Genomic DNA, 18,758 nt, shown 5'->3' with positions numbered 1-18,758 from the left:
CTCATCTAAGTAACCAGCTCTGCCATTGCTGTGAAGACTTTACAAAACTATTACCTCACCTGCTCTCTCTTCTGTTCAGTGGTGGTGCTGATGAAATTGAAGTTTGTCTATTTCTGATGTTGTGCTAGCTTTTCTAGAATAAGTTGTTCTATGCCGAAGTTATTTTGTGATGCTAAATGCTTACTGAGGACAGACAGTTGGCATGTTCTTGTAATGTTCATAGCCATTTGACGTCTCTGTTTATCCAGCAAACACAGCCTCCTACACAGCAATTACTTAAATGAAGTTGCGTAAGTATGTAACTTTGAGACCGCCATCATGAATATACTCAACAAAACAACCATATTTAGTAATGCAACACTTCTGGCAATTATACTAACGCTTTGAGTCTGCTTTATTACAGTTAAAGCCCACTTCAGGATGCTACTGGATGCAGCTGTTTGCTCATGTATAAATTGAAATTAGGGCCTTGTTTGGCAGAGGTTGGGTTCCTGTTTTTATCGTCACTTTAGAAGCAAAAGCCAAACACTGTAGGTCAGTATTGTAGGCTGCATTTCTTTATATGTAGATAGATGAAGCATTGGGGTTACATGAAGGTACGTTTTTCCCTTGATATGGAGTTCATGACTTGTGATGAAATTCACACTCAAGTCTCATAGTGGCAGAGTATACAGACATGAAATGCAAGAGTTTGATACTTCACTGTGCACTGATTAAGTGCTTTTTTGTGGCACCAGAATCACAAGTAAGTCTTATTAAGATAACTTATTCCACATCCTGAATTGTACTAGAGTCACTGATGACTTATTTTTCATTCAAGAGCTGTAATGTCAATATCAGAGGTGACAGACTAACATAGTGAGATCAGTACATTGTGTCTCTCGGAGCAGAGAATGTACTGTTGTTATCTGAGAAATTAACCAATGTTCTTGTTTTGTTTTTCCTTCTCCCTTGTGGTAATTATGTAGGAGCATAATGAATCAGTTTTTATCATAAACATTCATGTTAACCCAGGGTAAACATGTACAGTATCCCAGAAGGTTGTGGAGTAAGTGGACACATGCCTCTTGATAAGCAACAATATTGTTTTACTGTGGCTAATGAAAGAGAAGTGTACTTAACTGATTTACTCAACAGTGTTGTAACATTTGCATTGCCATATGTAATGTTACTTTGAGTTTGAATATGCAGTCGTACAAACTATTATTTGTATGCAGCGTCTTTCATAACAAAGACAACATGGTGATGCACATGGTCAGTAAGTCAGCATCAATGTAGACTCTCTGTTGTAAGGAGTGGCCCTTCACCTGAGCGTGCACATGAAGTTGAAGTGTGCAGGGAGAATGTGTGAGGGGTGGTTAAAGGAAGGTCCTGTGACACGCCTGACTACGGAAATTAATAATCGCAGACATGAATGAAGAAACATTTTACTGCCGGATTTCAAATTATATAGCACTTTTCTATCACTCAAAGCGCTTTTACACTACAGGTCACGTTCACCCATTCACACTCACATTCAAACACTGATGGCAAAGGCCTAAGTGCCAATCTCCAGTCAGATCTATGCCCATTCATACCTGATGGCTATGCCTTCAGGAGCAATTTGGGGTTCAGTGTCTTGCCCAAGGACACTTCGACATGTGACTGTAGCAGTCAGGGATCGAACCCCCATCCTTCCAAACTGAGAGACAACCAGCTCTACCACTGAGCCACAGCCTCCAACCAAGCCTACAATGATAGTTCACCACCACAACGATGATACATTTTTAGACGTAATATCAGTTTAAGAATATAAGGCATCTCAATGAGCTCAGCTTAAAAGCCATTGATTCATCCTCTTCACCCTGCCATGCTAAACCTGCTGCTCAGTGCAGTGAGGCTCATGCTTTCACACACATACAGTATGTCTCCTTCTCCTCAGTTTAAGGCTAGGCTAGAGGTTAGATTACACCTACGTTGTCTTTTCTCACATTTCAGTAATACATTATTGCGTCCCATCTGAGCTGGCCTAAAAATGAACTTCCACCCTGTGTTTTTAGATTTTTAACTGCTTCTAAAAATATGACTTCCTCTTGTGATTGTTTTGTCTTTAAATGCGGACAGGACTACACTTGCTGTCAGAAGAAGAGGAAGCCAGTTGACACGTACTTAAAAAATACTGAAGTCATGTTAGTCATGGAGTGTGACCATAAAGTTCCTGTGGCTGAAGATATTTAAAACATGCTTCTTTTTGGTTACAGTATGACAGGTCATGATGCTGTGGTGGCATGTGTAGGTTTTCTTCACACGCAAGAGATGTTTTTACATTCCACATTAGTTTATTTTGACTGTAAGATGACGAGTCGAGTGATGTCAGCAGTTTCAATCCGGATATTTCATATTCACATATAAGGCTTGGCAGTATGTAGATCCCCTTTCTCTCTGTCGTAAGCTCTCCATCTGTTATACTTTTAGTGTTTGCACCACTGAGTGAAGGGAGGCAGCCAGGGGACAGACTGTTCCAAGTGAGCAGCTCCTGTATTTCAGGTTGCAAATATTCCCCTTTCACCTCACACCTTCCACTGAATGTTTGGGCCTTTTCACTGAAGGTGTGAAGTGAGTGACAAAATGATTACACAATGTCTTAAAACATCAGCTGATTTATCGATAAGAACTATTCCTGTACCGGTTCTTTCAGTTGCATTTACACGACATACAAGATTTAAGGCTATAAGTCAAGTCAAATCAAAAGATGTCTCTTTTTGGAGTCTCACTGTTCGAATCAATCTCCATACACAGCATTTTACAGGCAAAACATCTGAAACTAGGATAGTACAATACATTCTTCATACCAAACTGTAGATGGACAACATTAGCAACTAGCCAGAAAAGACAGTGGAACATCTGGCAACCTAAAAACAAAATAACAACAAAACAAATATAAGAAAGGGAATTTTGGACCTTCAACACGCAGCTTCAATGTGCTTTACAGGGAAATTGTAACAAAGTAGTAAGTTCAAACCTCATAGTGTACCTCCTTTTGTAATTAAAGCTATTTTCTTTTATAATGAGTATCATATCAGAGCCAGACACATGAGGTGAAACTGCGCGTCCAGGCTGCAGGACTGGCATGCATCAAGGTTGGCAGCAGAGAATGTAAACTGAGAGAAGAGGGACCATGTTTGCCTACTTTTGTACATGTTCTGCTGTGTGTCCTTGTGTGTGTGTGTGTGTGTGTGTGTGTGTGTGTGTGTGTGCATTTAATCACTCATATGTGTGCGTTTGCCTATACTGTGCATGTGAGGACCAGGGTTAGGGCCGTCCATTAGGCAGTGTTTACAGTGTGTAGAGCCAGAGTGGCTCCCTGACGCCTCGCTTGGCCCGGCCTCATCAATCAGAAAGACTTCCGAAGGCTTCCGCCTGTGATCCCTGCAGCCTGCCAGACAGACCTTACATACGACTTCTGGGATATTACTCCCTCGTTGTTGTGGTAGAATTCAGTAAATTCTTACCCTCTGAGGAGCTGCTAACTTCGAGCCATGTTGTCACTGTCTCATAGGTTTGTCATAGTTTGGAGTGAGACCAGATATGCTGCACAGTGAGCTTTAATGTTAATCTGTACGAGTCATGCTGTTGTGAAATTAGTAAGTACCGCCCTGGCCTAAAATGGAAATTCCCAATCTGTTAAAAAAATTCAGAAAACTAACCTCCTGAGTAGTTCTAAACAATCTGGTCTTTGTAACTAAAGTGACACATTTTCTTCAGTGAGAAGTTTGAAAAACAGTGGTTAACATGAATGCTCTTATGAATAGACCTAGATTATTACTTTTCTTCAGGCAAAATGTAGAACTTGTTTGAAATGCTCTGATCTTTTGATGAAAAGGCTTTTATTTTGTAAATAATGCTGGGTATTATCTCTAATATGAAGGTTTCTTTGTGTCTTTTCATGTGAGGTATAAACTCTATTTTCAGAACCTTTCAGAATCCACGTGTTGTTGTGAACAGATTGGCAACAACTGTAATTAACCTTTTTTTTTCTTTTAGGTTTCATGTGTCAGGAGTAGTGGGCGTATGACAATGACAATGTTAAGATGCCTTGTTCTGTCTCCCCGCTATTGTGCAGTGGTGAGAATAAACACTACCAAAGGTGCAACAGTTGACACTAGCAACACGTGCCAAATGTATTGTCAAAGTAAATACCTTCTGCTGATGCCACGTGTCCAATGACGCACTTACACAGAGGAGAGATGAAGTATATATTTTTTTACGAATTAACTCTCTTTTCATCCAAAGCCTTAAAATTGAAAAGACATGAAACTTTTTTTCTTTTGCTCAGTAAGTTACTTACATTAGCTACTGGAGCAATTCCTATTCCAGATTGCTTCCTCACAGTATTAGACAATTTAATGATAATAATGCTAATGATTTTACAAAAAGCATCTGCTTGTGGAAGGTTGGGTTACTTAGAAGTCTTTAGTTCTTAGAAGTTTTTATACTTTTAAAACTATAAAAACAAATATCAACCTGCTGCTACAATAAGAGTTAACATACTGTATAGGTAAGCAAGAGTGAACCTTAATGAGATAGACTCTTAGAGGACCCAATAAAAATGACCAAATTGATTGCACTGAGAGTGTCCAATTTCCCTCTAGCTGAAAATGTGAAGTGTTGTTTTTTGCAGTGCTGACCTAGATGAAAGCTGCAAATGGATGCCCTGCATTAAGAGGCTTCTTCATGGAAGTAGGTTGCAGTGTCTCTTAGAGTGGAACTTTTGCCTCAGCAATAACACTACAGGGAACTTGCTATATTTATGATGATGCAGAAAAGCGACATAATTGTCTTATGCTGTTCCTATTCTGCCAAATACGCATTCAGAACAAAAGCACCGCAGTTGGTTCTCTTGTAATGTGTCAAAGCAGCGTAGTTTCACTTAATTTATTACCGAGCCGCAGAAGTGACAGTGAGCAGACGGGCTGAAGTTTTGTTAGAAAGACAAACTTTTGCTTTGTGTGTTACAACTGGTAAATGGACTGTACTTATATAGCCCATTTCTAGCCTTGCGACCACTCAAAGCGCTTTTAAACATGTCACATTCACCCTTTCACACACTGAGGGCAGAGGTTGCTACATAAAGTGCCCAACTGTCAGTCAGTACTAATCCCATTAAGACACTGATGGCTATGCCATCGGGAGCAATTTCGAGTTTGGTGTCTTGCCCAAGGAAACTTCGATATTTGACTGTGACTGTAGCAGTCGTCTCTCAACCTTCTGATTGAGAGACGACCAACTCTACCACTGAGCCAAAGCCGTCGCCCCTAAAATAAGTCACATACAATGTGTGTACCTGATTCATCAGTATTTGATGGACCAAATCGTTTCTCTCATTGCCTTTCTGCTCCAGTCTTTCTGCTCTTAATTGTTTAAATTAGGCTGACCTTGGGTGTTCACAAATGGCAGAAATAGGCTGAAAAAAGGTTCATGTGATCCTACTTTAAACAAATAGCTTGATCGCAAAATACAACACAGCTGTGTCATAGAGGTCGAGAAAGGAAGCTAGAGTTTTTTGTGTGTGTTTGAGTGTGTGATTGTGATCGCCCTCTTGATTTCTCATTTTCAGCAATGATGAAAACAGCTGTGCTGTACAGCTGTGGTATGGTAGCTACAGATGAAAGAAAAAGTGCCAGTTTGGCACGTGAACTTTGAGTGCTCTCCATGTGGCTGATGCTGCTCATACAGAAGCAGGGCTGTTGGCAGACCTACTGACAGCTTGTTTTCACTGTCCTCTGTAGATGGAGAGAGGGAGGGATGTTGGGACAGGGGATGGAGAGAAAAGGAAAAAAAACAGATGATGAATATGACAAAAGGAACAAACATGCAAATAGAGGGCAAGAGAAGTAAAACAAACTATAAAAGAAGAGGTTAAAAATATTAGTGAAAAACAGACATGGGAGGGGGCCTCAGTATCTCTGGGTAGAGCTTGTTCACCCGCAGAGCCAGCCGAGGTGCGCCTGAGCAGCCTGGCTCTCTGATTGGTGGACAGCGATGCAGCTCTTTCCCCTCCCCCCCTGAAGAAAGAGGTGCAGTAGGAACGTCAGACCCAGACAGCACAAGACTCAGCTACTGAGGCACTGTTTTTCTGAGCTCTCCCTAAGATGCAGTCAACAGAGCATTTTGTGAAAGGCTAGATGATATCAGAGACTTGATCTCCTGCAGCAAGTCTTCCATTACTGGGCGTAGTAATCAATCAAACAGATAGTGAAGTTGAATTTTAAACCTTTACCAGTAAGATCAGACAGTGGAGAAAACGCTGACGACTTGAGCATTTGATCCACTGCATTGAGAAGGACGTTCCGCCGTTCACCATGGGTAGGCAGGGGCACGACAGCTCTGCTGCAGCTCCTGGGATGCGTATCCAGCGCTCCCAGAGCAAGATGAGCCTTTCTGCATCATTTGAAGCGCTGGCTGTATATTTCCCCTGCATGAACTCCTTCGATGAGGAGGACGGAGGTAAGATGACTTCCAGGGAAATGTCACAGCAGTAGTTGCCGGCCGGGGCACAGAAATGCTGTTAGACTGAGGGATGGCAGAGAGGGGAGATGGATTTGGGATTAGTGGGATGATGCAGAGGTATTGATTGTAGAGGGACTTTGGGCCGGTTGAGAGATCTAACAAGTTTAATTAGGATCAAAGTGTATGGAGGAGTGGATATATGATGCTGGTAATATAATCAATGTAAAGTTAAAAACTATGCCTAAATCTCAAGAACAATCAATTTATGGCCTCGGCTATACATTTGTTGGTTAACACACACATACTGCTCCTGTTGTCGCTTCTGCTGCCAGTGGTCTTGGTTTTAACATAGATGGCTATACTGTTTGCTGGTATATTCTTTTATGTTAGTCCAACCAATATCTCAGGTCATCAAGGGGATTTTAAATGTGACTGAGAATTATATATGATTATACAGGATTCAGTAAGATGTATAAATTAGTGTTTTGTATCTTATAGGTGGTTGTGTTTATCTATCTTAGAAGTACAACCTTGTCACATAAAAACATTCCAACCACATATGCTTATATTAATGGCTCCCAAGATACTCTCATCGTTTCCTATTCTAACACAGGGGATTTACTAACAGAGAAATGAAATAGAGCATGGATTTGTAATTATTTACAAAAGTTACATTTTTGACACCTTTATTCATATGCATATTTTTTGCCTGATAACTGACTTTTTTTTAAGCTACAGTTTCACTCACACTTTTACTCGCACTTTCCCTGTTCTCTGCCAAGCAGATTCACTAGACTCTGTCACTGTGTATTCTTGCCTGGCGGGAATAAGGTTTGAAGGCAGTGACCTGGTGATGAGCACCTTTATCTAACCTTTAGGCCGCTGCTTGTTGTGGCCAGGTACTTTACAAAAGTTTTGGCAGCCAAATACTCCAACACATTTCCCCTACACCATGGCTGTGAATGTAGTTCTGTTTGTTTTTTTGTCTATAACGTAGATATATACAGTGTCTGTGTCATTTGTACGCAGCCAAGTCTATGGCATGGTGTGCCCATCTATTACGATTTGCATTGAGTATTATTTACGCACTCTTATCTTAGTAACTCATGTAAAACTACTATTTTTGCGATCCACTATTTACTGGTAGTATAGTACGTATTCTAGGGTTTGCACATCTGTGATTTAATCTGCAATATATGCAGGAAACCAGATTTCCCATGCTTACTGTTTATTGATAATATCTGACTGGCCACTGATCTATGAGCTGAGAGATCTATGAGCTGCGGTTTACTGCAGACGTCAGAGACGACCTCTGTGGCTTCGTCTCCCATTGTACTGTGTGCAGAGCAGGAAGGGGAGGCGGAAGCAAGCTGAATAACGGAGATTTCAAGGCTGAAAGGCTTCATGTCTGTTTTTGCATGTGTGAGATAGGGCACAGGATTATCTCTCTTCTCCTCAGCTCCTCCTCTGATGAGACAGGGAAGGAGGCAGAATGAAGCCAGCATGTGTCTGTGATAATGCTGAATTAAGAATGCTCTAGATGTGATTCAGCCGTACAAACTGGGATTTGTTTTCTGTGAATATTGCGTCAGGTCTATGGATAGTTGATTGTTTGTCATCACTTTGTACCCGGGGGCTGCAAACTGTGAGCTGTCTGTAACTCAGTGTTATTACTTTTTCAGTGATTATCTGACCTGATGCCGTCATTTTGGCATTTGTTTGATTACAAATGAAAAACAGAACACAGGAAGAGAGAATTCCATGCTATATCTGAAACAGCTTTATAATGCTTGGATAATTATTTGTCCAAAGCCATGAGCTATTTCATTCTAAAGTCTATTATCTTATACAAACAGAACCAGTCCAACATAAATGACAAATGGACTGCACTTATGTAGCGCTTTTCTTGTCTTTCAACCCCTTAAAATAGTTTTTACACTACATGTCACATTCACCCTATCACACACGCATAAATGCTGCTATGTAAGTAAGTGTAATGTAAGTGCCGATCCCCAAGCAGGATCTAATCATTCATGCGCATGCACACTCATGGCTATGCCTTTGGGAGCAATTTGGGGTTTAGTGTCTTTCCCAAGGACACTTTGGCTTGTTGAGTGTAGCCATCAGGGATTGAACCACCAACCTTCCAATTGAGAGATGACTGACTCCACCACACAGCTGCCCATAGATGTGCCACTCTTTTTAATGGGATATAAAATGAAGCATATTAGCAATATTGTGTAAGTATGTCTGGTGTGCTGTGTTGGTGCTGCTTCCCAGGCATGGTACTTGTAGCAGAGCATTCATACTTTTGTAAGGTATGTGTACATGTGCCTAAAGCACAGCCACGTGGCCACTCACACTGTCAGAAAGGCAGGATGGAGATGAGCAGCAGCCAGGCAAATGGAGGGAGTCAGCTGTCGTCTTGGATCAGTTGGAATGGGGGGAGGGGGGGACGCTGGACTTTATACAGCTTCAAATAGATTTGTATATCTGTGGACCTTGTTAACATGATCTTGCTTCATGAGAAGGCCTCTCGCTGTACGAGTCATTAAATGATTCCATGGCATGCATTGACAGTCTCTATCACTCTCTCCCTCTCTCTTCTTTTGCATATGTCATTTGGTGCTCAGAAGCGGGAGGCAAGAAGTTACGCAGCACGATCCAGAGGAGTACAGAGACAGGCCTGGCGGTGGAGATGAGGAGCAGGATGACTCGGCAGGCCAGCCGGGAGTCCACCGACGGCAGCATGAACAGCTACAGCTCAGAGGGAAAGTAAGGACAAAGAGACAAAAACTTCAACTGTACAAAAAAAAGAAAAAGTGATTTGATCACACAAAGGCTAAAATTTCCAATCATCACTTGTATATAGCCATATTCTCAAAACTGTACGTCCATGTTGACCAGCGTGCCTTTCTTTGTTTCAGTCTCATCTTCCCTGGTGTGAGGCTTTCCTCAGATGCCCAGTTCAGCGACTTCCTCGATGGTCTTGGCCCCGCCCAACTGGTTGGACGACAGACGTTGGCTACTCCACCTATGGGTGAGAACAAGAATCCATTTATTCAATACGGGTAGCTTGGCAATACTTGGAATAGCTCTTTGTACTTTAAACTGAAAATGTTGCTGAGGCAAGGTTTATTAGCAAGGTTTATTATCTTGTAATAGTCATACAGTACATTATGTCATCCCTTATATATTGTAACAGACATATATTTGTACTATATATACTGCTGAAAATTGAGTCAGTACTAGTGAGCTGAAAGTTTGCTGTTTGGGTTACTCAGGTGATATCCAGATCGGTATGGTGGACAAGAAAGGAGCACTGGAAGTGGAGGTCATCAGAGCCCGTGGCCTTGTGGGAAAACCAGGTTCTAAGGCACTGCCAGGTAATGAAAGCTCTTCACACTGTAATTATGAAATGACACTAACCTCATGATTTCAATGTTAAAGGTGCTATATGTAACTTTCAGAATAACTGCAGTCAACTTTCCTGTACGCGCTCTCGCGGACAATAGAACGCATGAATGAGCATCTGGGGTTTATTCCAAAGACACATGAAACTGAGCATGCTCAATCTTGGAACTCACCGGCTCTGTTTACGTTTCACTGACGAGACATGTTTCTTGACCGGCATCATGTTGTCTTTGTCAAGCAAGACTGACAACACTGCCATACACTCAGATGGTATTTTGGTTGTCATAATGTTAGCGAGTATGCTAAGGTTAGCCAACTAGCTGTAACACGACTACACTGCATGGATCTGGCATTGTGCTTAGAAACCAAACGGCAAATTACTCATTTACCTGCCAGATCGGCCCCGGTTGTCAGCGTGAGTTAGTTGATGTTATCCACTCAACGGTGTTTTGCTACGTTGCCTCACTGGCAAATCTACTGCGATAGCAGACAAGCTAATGTTTGCTTGTTTGCTAACGGTAGCTTGTTGCCAGCTTACAGCTGGCTGGCTACCCTTAGCCTAGGCAGATGCAATGCAATGATATGGGCTAATACAAAACAATCTGTAGTTATACACATTTGCTTTGTTCTGCTATATAATTTACTTTTGTCCGAAATCAACACCGTTTGTCATGTTAGCTGGCAAAGTTATTTATCAAGCTAGATAACTGACATACACACTCAGATAGTAATTTGGTAGTCATAACGTTAGCGAGCATGCTAAGGTTTTTTTTGTTTTATATTCTTGTGTGTAGTTTGTGTTGGTGTTGTTGTGGGTGCTGTTGTTTTATTGGCATTATCCGTCTCCATTTCACAGCTTGCGTTGTCTCGTGTTGCACACTGTTGACTGTAGTGGCAGAGAATGAGCTCTTAGCATAGGTACTCGCGCGCGCTCAGACACGTCACATCCTCTTGTTTTGCGGAAAAACCCTCCCGAGTGCTTTACATAAAAATCAGCCCACAGGTTGTAAGGGGCAATGGAGGAAGTTGGGGAAGTTCTCAATTTATCAGTTCCTCTACTATCCCTTTACACATTGCCAATAAAAATTGATATTTTACTGATGAATATATCTAAAATCTTACATATAGCCCCTTTAATATCTATACATGATGAATACAAATGATTTAAATGCATGTTCCCTCAGGACTGGGGGTTAAGAATAGGAGGTTTTGCATGTTGTAGCGTTTTCTCATCTCTCCCCTCTCCTCCTCTCCTCCTCTCCTCTCTTTTTAGCACCATATGTTAAGGTCTACCTTTTGGAAAATGGAGTCTGCATAGCCAAAAAGAAAACAAAAGTAGCAAGAAAAACCTTGGATCCTCTTTACCAGCAGCAACTGCCGTTTGAGGAGAGTCCAGGGGGGAAGGTTTTACAGGTAATAAAGGTCTCACAGATATTAGAAAGAAAACTAAGACTCCTTTCACACAATTTAAACTTTGTTCATCCTTCTGATTATTTCTTCTCCCGTTCTTTACTCTGCAGGTCATTGTTTGGGGCGACTATGGACGTATGGACCATAAATCATTCATGGGAGCAGTTCAGATACTGTTAGATGAGCTGGACCTGTCCAACATGGTGATTGGCTGGTTCAAGCTCTTTCCTCCTTCCTCACTGGTGGACCCTACTCTGGCCCCACTGACAAGAAGAGCTTCCCAATCCTCACTGGACAGTTTCTCTCGGTCATAGCAGCGTGTGGACTGATAGCGTTGTTGTAGCAGCCAGTGTTGCAATTACAGGTCACGCCCCCGGTTACACTGCATGCTTGATGTTGTGTCTTCTGAGCCTGTTTCTAGGGGTGCAAATGTGATCCTGTGTTTTAAGCAAAAACGTTGCGCACATTGTGCACGTGGCGAAGCGTGTTGCAAGCGCCTGGCAGCCTGGATTGCCAGGTGTTGTTGATGTTTGGAGGAAGCTGGAATGAACTCCTTAGCACGAGGAATCCGTTAGTTCCAGGTTTTCATCCAATTCGAAGCCATGGGGGTCAGTACTGGGAACTGCTTAACGAGTTCTACAGAAGCCCTTTTCGAATAAAAAATATAGTTTTGCTCTGATTTTTTTTGTTTCATTTCAATTTTTTTTGTTTTTTTTCTTTCTTTTTCTGTTAATGTCAATGTACTTGTATCTGAAGGGGCTGACAGTGTTTCTAAACAGATGCTTGGTCACGCCACGCCAACTGACCTAGCTGTGTAGATGGAGTTTTGGAGACATCCCTTTGGGTGAGGTGTGTCCCAGCTTTTATCCACACTCCCACAAACCCCAAGAGAAATGCCCCGAATACCCTAGGTTTATGTACTGAATCAAGCCGCACTGGTAAACCACCAGAAAGACTTCAAAGTTAATCTGAGGCAATACTGAAGTGGCTGCCATCAAACCTCCAGAATATACAGTAATGATCCAAACCCCATGAAAAAATGTACAATCTACCATCATTCTTTCTCTGTTGATATATTGTATGAAAATTAAATGAGAAAAGATATTTTTTTCCTTTTTAGTTCATTTGCATGGACACAAATTTAGCTGAATTAAAAAAAAAGAAAATTATTTTCTTGAGGCTGCAACTTGCAAAAAAAGAAGAAAAATAAATAAAACAGATCAGCCATTTTCAACAATTTATATTATTTTTAAAGATAAATTTCACTAGTGCATGGTTTTCAAGGGGAGTGAATGCAACATCGTGATAAAAAAAAAGACATGTCTATCATTATTTAGACCATTCATGAATCTGTGTTTTGCAGACATGCAGATAAGGGAAACTTTAAGGAAATTTTTGGAGTTATTTAACAGAAAACGTTTATGTGACAAAAAGTAATAATGAAAATAAATGTAAATTATTTATTTCATTGTAAAAGGCTCACGCCTTATAAAGATAAACATTATGTGCAAATTGTACATGTTTCTCTTTTTCTTCCTTGTCCCAGGGTACTTCTCATTGTACTATTCATTGCTACCATTGTTCAGTCCCCTGATTTTGTCCAGATTTTAGGACTGTTGGTTATGTTACAGTTCTGTATTGTTTCAGTATGTATTTTATTTTGGATTTGATTTGTTTAACAAGCATGTTGAAAAGGATTTTCTGCAACATGGCTTGGGCACACCTTACAGTAACTCAGCATGTTTTGATAAAGATGATATTTGGAATTTTTGCAGTTTCTTGTACAGTGCATGTCAACTTCATTACTTTTCTCCCTCACCTTAAATTGAACTCTACAGCAAATTAGTTCTTGGTCTTCCATGGCCAATTATTGAAGTTTTAACAAAAACATTCCACCCCAAGGTCATTATTTCTTTCAGGTTTTTGAGAAAAAAAGTGACAAGGAAAATATTTTATATTTAATGGAGGTTGACAAAAAAGTTGTGATTGCAAGTGTATTTTATTTCAGTATTGTTGACGAACATGCAAAAATAATCTGTACTGGTACAGCAAGAGGTCTATACATAATCAAGAGGCAGCAGACATGCAAGATGTATGTTGCTGTGGCTCAATTTTACAGGCACTGTTTGTGAAGATGAGCTAATCACAGGTTCAAATAACAAGGGATATTGCCACAGAAAATGTTTTTTTTCTTGTTTTAATGAAAATGAAATTAATTTACTATATTTTTGTTAGTTTTATTTAAAAGCCAAGACCAGTTTATTTTTTATTTTCTATTTTTAGTAATTATAAATACTTCTCATGTCTGGGAAGTATATGAATCTTATAGTTGCAGTATGTCTGAATGAAATTGACTTGAGGCATTATTCCTTTTCCATATGACGAAAATACGTTTTAATGTCCAAGAAAACCTTGTGGCTGTATCGAGCTACAGTATGTATTTTAATTTTAATTTTCATTGTACATACCTTTAGATGTCAGAATTTGAATAAACAAGCTACCATGAATAGATTGACTCTTTTGGAACAGGAAAAATGCCTCACATGATGACAAAGACATATGTTATTTATCCTTTTGAATGCCTTTTAATTTTCTCTTTTTGGTGCAATGTGTTAATGCCAAGGCTATGTCTTGGTCAAGTATGGTTGAGTACAGAGATTTATGTAAGTTATTTTTCAAATTAAAAATAAAAAAATTGATATTACACTGATGCCAAGTGTTCTGTGATGATGACATTAGGGTATACTGTATATACAAGAAGTGTAACATGCTTTTGCAATTTAGCATTTTCACTTTTTCAAAGGCAGGGCGCTCGTTATAAACATTAAAAGAAATAATGATCTGTTTTCTCAGACTGTGTGCTCGGACTATCCATCCTATATTAAACTACTACTACTACTACTGTAATTTGCTACTACTCCACTTTACTGATTAGCTTACACAGATGATTATTTTTAATTAAATAACGGCGGTTAGTTAAGCTAAGTTTTACTCTAGTTACAGAAGATTTTATTTTATTTTATTTTTTGCCAGAAGAAATGTTAGCAAGGCAAGGTTTATGCAAAGGGTTAACTGGTTTTGGAAGAAAGTACAGGCCTTGTCTATATGAGAAAAATGATGAACAAACAAGACTAAGAGGATACAGTCAACCTAGGGACTAGCTGTATTTTAGTAGCACAGTGGTGCTGAATGCTAACACCCGCATGCCTATGTGCTAACATGCTGATGTTTAACAGGTAACAACACATGTATAGCCTACAATTTTAGTGTCTTAGTTCAATGTGTTGGCATGCTAACATTTGCTGATTAGCTATAAACACAGTACAGCTGAGGTTGATGGGAGTTTAATTTTAAAGACAAATTGAAACTTTGAATTGAGAATGGTGCTAGTTAAACTTTAGTGCATAAAACACATGATCACAATTCATCCAGGCAAGGTCATGAATGTCATCTGATGTTTTGACTGTCCACAAGCCACACAGCTTGCATGGTTGGATAACAAGTAACCCTCAGTTGTTGACATACAGTAGGTGAGGTGATTTGTGTTGCAGTGGGGTCGGATTGTAGGTAACATATTTTTTGGAACTTGTTCTGTTTGAATATTAAAACTACATTTTTTTTTAACCCTTTCATCTGGTATGTTCAAGTTACAGTAAGTCATACGTTTCTGAACTGGGGGGGGGGGGGGGGGCTTCTGGTGTTAAAACCTGCGATGAACCACAGACTGTATAAACATTAAACACTTTATATACAGTCATTGCTATGAATATGTATACTATTCTAATTGTTCACACTTCCTGAATATTTTATCCACAAATTCCACATCATATTATGACAATGTAAAAATAACCTTAAAATTCCCAACCCTATTGTTCCATAGTCTTCTCCACAGTCACTATTTATCAAATGTATTTAACTATTTTATCCAGCATGTCTAAAGGTGTATACACCACGCTACCAAAACTTATTTATACATAAGTGGCATGCAGACCTGCAGTCCTTGATACATTACTTGATTTTTACACATAAAGGACAATCACTTCTCACACTGTAAGATTTCGGCCTCAGCGTGTGATCTGTGTGCTTCTGCTTTTGGTTAAAAAATAGGGATGACTGTGAAATGACGAATGACTGAGGTTTGAGGCGGCAGAGGAGTTCCTGTTTTAGCCCTATTTAAGGAGACTGCAAAGTATCTGCACAGAGAAGCTACACAAGAATAGATGACAAGCTCTACACAGCAGGTTTGTGATTTCATGTTAGCCTTTTTGACTAAAATGTACCTACAGAAAGTTTAAGCCATTTAGTAACAGACAAAACATTTTATCTTTAGCAGTCATCTTACCTCATTTTCCCAATGTTGCTTTTGCATTCCAGCGTTGAGTTTTCCCTGAATATCCTCTTCAATATCCAGGATGCTACCTTCATGGATTGTAATACCAGAGAGTCTCCAGAAAACCGGTTATCTGGCTGTGGATGTTTTCCTTACTGGCAAAAGGGATGGTTTTCAAAGAACTGTCCTCCTACTCCTCACCTGTAGCTTTTCCAGCCTCCTACTCAGCTCCCTGCTCCTCCTTTACCTCTTCCTTACCCTGAACTATGAGCTAGAAGTGGCTGGAGGGATTACCGGCTGCTTTGGAATACTTCTGACAGTTGCCCTCTTCTTATCAAAAAGAATAAGGTGCTTGGGGACTCTGTTTGTGATCTCTGTTTTCATGAAGAAGAGTCGGAACCTGCTCCTGACTGCTGGGACCAGTTTGGTTGTTCTTCAAAATATACGTAACACCTTGGAGAACCTCACAGGCCTGGTCAGGAGTATGATTTGCAACCTGAGGGCCAAGAAAGCAGCCATCATTGATCCATTCAGTAACTATGTTAAGATGTTAAAATGGCTAGGAAGTATGCTAAAGGGGGTTACAGACTTGGGGATTTTGAACCTTGACTCCAAGCTCAAGATTTCACCCAGACTGGAATCCGAACATTTCAGAGAGAAACTCACTGAAGCAGAGCAGAAGCTGAATGTCACTGTGAAGTACGTCCAGTCCCTTATGAATGCAGTCTCCTCTGTCAGCAATAGGATGTTTCCTGCCATCAGCTTCCTCGTGCTAATGATGTTTATAGTGCTGCACATAAAGAAATTCTGCAAAGACATGAAATACAATAACAGGTACATCAGCAGCAAATTTATTAGCTTTGACGAGAAGCAGAAAATGGAAGGAAAGTCCCACGTCCTCCCCCTCAGACCAGAGGAAGAGAAGCTGTACACCTTTGTCCCCTCCGCCCGCCCCACCTCCAAAGAGGGGAGAGCTATGCTGAAATTTGGCATGCCAGTGGTCTCCCATTGTGTCGCCTGGATCATATTTATTACTGTGGATGCCTTATTGTACTGTTTTGTTAATATTGTCACAACAAAGTTATCCGAGCTGGAACCATTTCATGTCCCATTGTTAGTGAGCATCAAGGTGAGTCTGATTGTCAAAGTGTAGTGTCTGCATTTACATGTTTTTGCTTCTGTCTGAAAGCCACTCATTACTTCATCTTTTATCCTCTTAGGGGATTGCAACTTTAATAGGTATACCTTTTAGTGAGGAATACCATCAAGAAGACTTTTCCTACTCTGTGACCCTGTTTGAGAAAAAGTGCCTTCCTCAACCCAAGATGCTGCTCTATAACTCGGTTGTTCCTTTGGCTGCCATCCTGCTCACCCTGCTCATTATGGCTCTGATGGCTGCTAAAGTGACCCAGATCAGAATGATGGTCTGTGAGCGATTTTTCTCTACTGCTGCCGAAGAGAGAGTGGAATACCTGCACACCAAAATCCTGAGGAAGCGATTAAAAAGGAGGGAGAAAACCGGCAGTCTCGCATCACTCTATTTTAAGGTATGCATATCACTAGTATGTCAACCTCTGTAAAATGCATAAGGCTGACTTTTCATTTACTTAGTGTTTTCTCTTTTCAGCCACATTTTTGGTGCCCTCTGCTCTTCAGGCCCAAAGAGGATTCACAAAGTGTCGTGTGAGGAACCTATTCTGTTTACTGCAAACAAAACATAAGAAACATAAGAAGTCTCCTAGTGAGGGCATTACTACAAATGTAACTTTTACCTCTGGCTCATCATTTGAAAACGTCAGTTTCATCACACAGTTTAAGCGGTCCTGTTTGCCTAAACTTCAAGAACCACTGCTCAACTCTCCGCTACGTGCCTCTGTGGAGGAAAAAAATGTCCTTCAGAAGCTTTTTTTGTTGAAAAAGCAACATCTGAAGATCTCTCAAAGGCTTTTTTAACTGTTGTGTCTGAAACTATGGGTCAAAATATTCCATTAAATAAGCTGTTTATGATGTTACTGCTTACAACTAATTCAGATCTTTTTGGAAGGGGTTGTAGGTGGTTTCAAATGAAGTCCCTGATGGGCTTTAAACTTCTACTATCTGATACTGTCTTTTCTTGAACATGTTACTGTGTTTTTGGCTGCTTGGTGTGAGTGAACTGGCCTGTTGTGATGATATGCAAATGTAGTATATGTAAATACAGATTAATTTTATGGAATATTTTCAACAATAAAAATGTGGCGCACAAACACTGTGCCCCATCCTTTGTCTCTACCTGTGTCATTGTAAATTTGCTACACTTGATCATTGAGCTGTATCATATTACACAACTGCCAAGCCGCCAATTGATGGTAACATTAGCCACCGAAAATACACACGCTGATAATAGCCAAATCTAGAAGTTATAATTTCATTCAATTTAGCTTGAGTGAACACTCAGGCATTAGAATTTTCATTTTACTTGTCAGAGACATTAATACATATTACATCATGTTCATTATATAACAAAGCAGAGGACAGTCGTCTGTGATGAGTCTACCCCAAACTGTGAGCATAATCTACAAGACACAGTAAAGCCACCATACTGAATTTATTATGACAATATCTTAAATCCCCAGTTGGGCTTGCTGGAGGCATTAATAAAAAAAATACTTGTATTTTTCATTTTACTCTTTACCTCTAATAAAAGTTTACGATTATAGATTCCTGATGGTAGCAGAAAATCCTGTTAGATAGAGCACCAGAGCTTATAATAACCTCAAATAGAAGCAGGCTTCTTTATTCTACCTCCATGTGTAATGCTCCCCTGCAGAGCGTATACAGTGACATTTTCTTACATAATCCCAGACAGATGTCCCCATGTGCAGAGAACAGCACTGTCCTCTCTCCACTTACACACTGTAACTGTTCATTAACATTGTGCAGGTGTGAGACAGTTTGACTTTTTATCCTTTGTGGGATTGTTTTTCGTACTTTCTACACTTGTGATCTTATTGCAGTTTCTTGCCTCCAGAGGATGATTTCATGTATTTTTCCTTCAGTCTAAATTCCTTAGTATATCTGTGGCAGAATTGGAAGTTAAGAACAATTATTACAACATATGAAGAAATATGTTGTT

General features: G+C 40.1%; 2 protein-coding genes across 28 annotated transcripts in view; both read left to right on the top strand.

The window, feature by feature from the left end:
- rims2a (regulating synaptic membrane exocytosis 2a) overlaps nt 1-14,024 on the top strand; it is a 143,123-nt gene extending 129,099 nt beyond the window's left edge. For 26 of the 27 annotated variants that reach the window (XM_069655882.1, XM_069655879.1, XM_069655874.1 and 23 more), the window contains 5 exons: nt 9,123-9,264; nt 9,417-9,529; nt 9,774-9,875; nt 11,177-11,316; nt 11,424-14,024. In XM_069655882.1, the coding sequence (XP_069511983.1) occupies nt 9,123-9,264; nt 9,417-9,529; nt 9,774-9,875; nt 11,177-11,316; nt 11,424-11,627 (701 nt within the window). In that variant the 3' untranslated portion in view covers nt 11,628-14,024. Of the gene's footprint in view, nt 1-5,449; nt 6,487-9,122; nt 9,265-9,416; nt 9,530-9,773; nt 9,876-11,176; nt 11,317-11,423 lie in introns of those variants that run through there. The other variant, XM_069655896.1, reaches the window with a different exon arrangement.
- A 1,701-nt stretch (nt 14,025-15,725) lies between these two features.
- On the top strand, nt 15,726-17,558 carry LOC138584781 (dendritic cell-specific transmembrane protein). The gene is made up of 3 exons (XM_069657090.1): nt 15,726-16,772; nt 16,864-17,190; nt 17,271-17,558. Exons 1-3 carry the CDS (start codon nt 15,726-15,728, stop codon nt 17,328-17,330), a joined length of 1,434 nt encoding a protein of 477 aa, XP_069513191.1. The 3' UTR covers nt 17,331-17,558.
- Nucleotides 17,559-18,758: the final 1,200 nt, after the last annotated feature.

The sequence above is a fragment of the Semicossyphus pulcher genome, unplaced genomic scaffold (assembly GCF_022749685.1).
Source record: "Semicossyphus pulcher isolate SPU_LCO1_2020_fin unplaced genomic scaffold, fSemPul1.0.p SCAF_9, whole genome shotgun sequence".
Classification (NCBI taxonomy): Eukaryota; Metazoa; Chordata; class Actinopteri; order Labriformes; family Labridae; genus Semicossyphus; species Semicossyphus pulcher.
The sequence above is the reverse complement of the archived record's forward strand: the minus strand, read 5'-3'. Positions and strand labels throughout refer to the sequence as shown.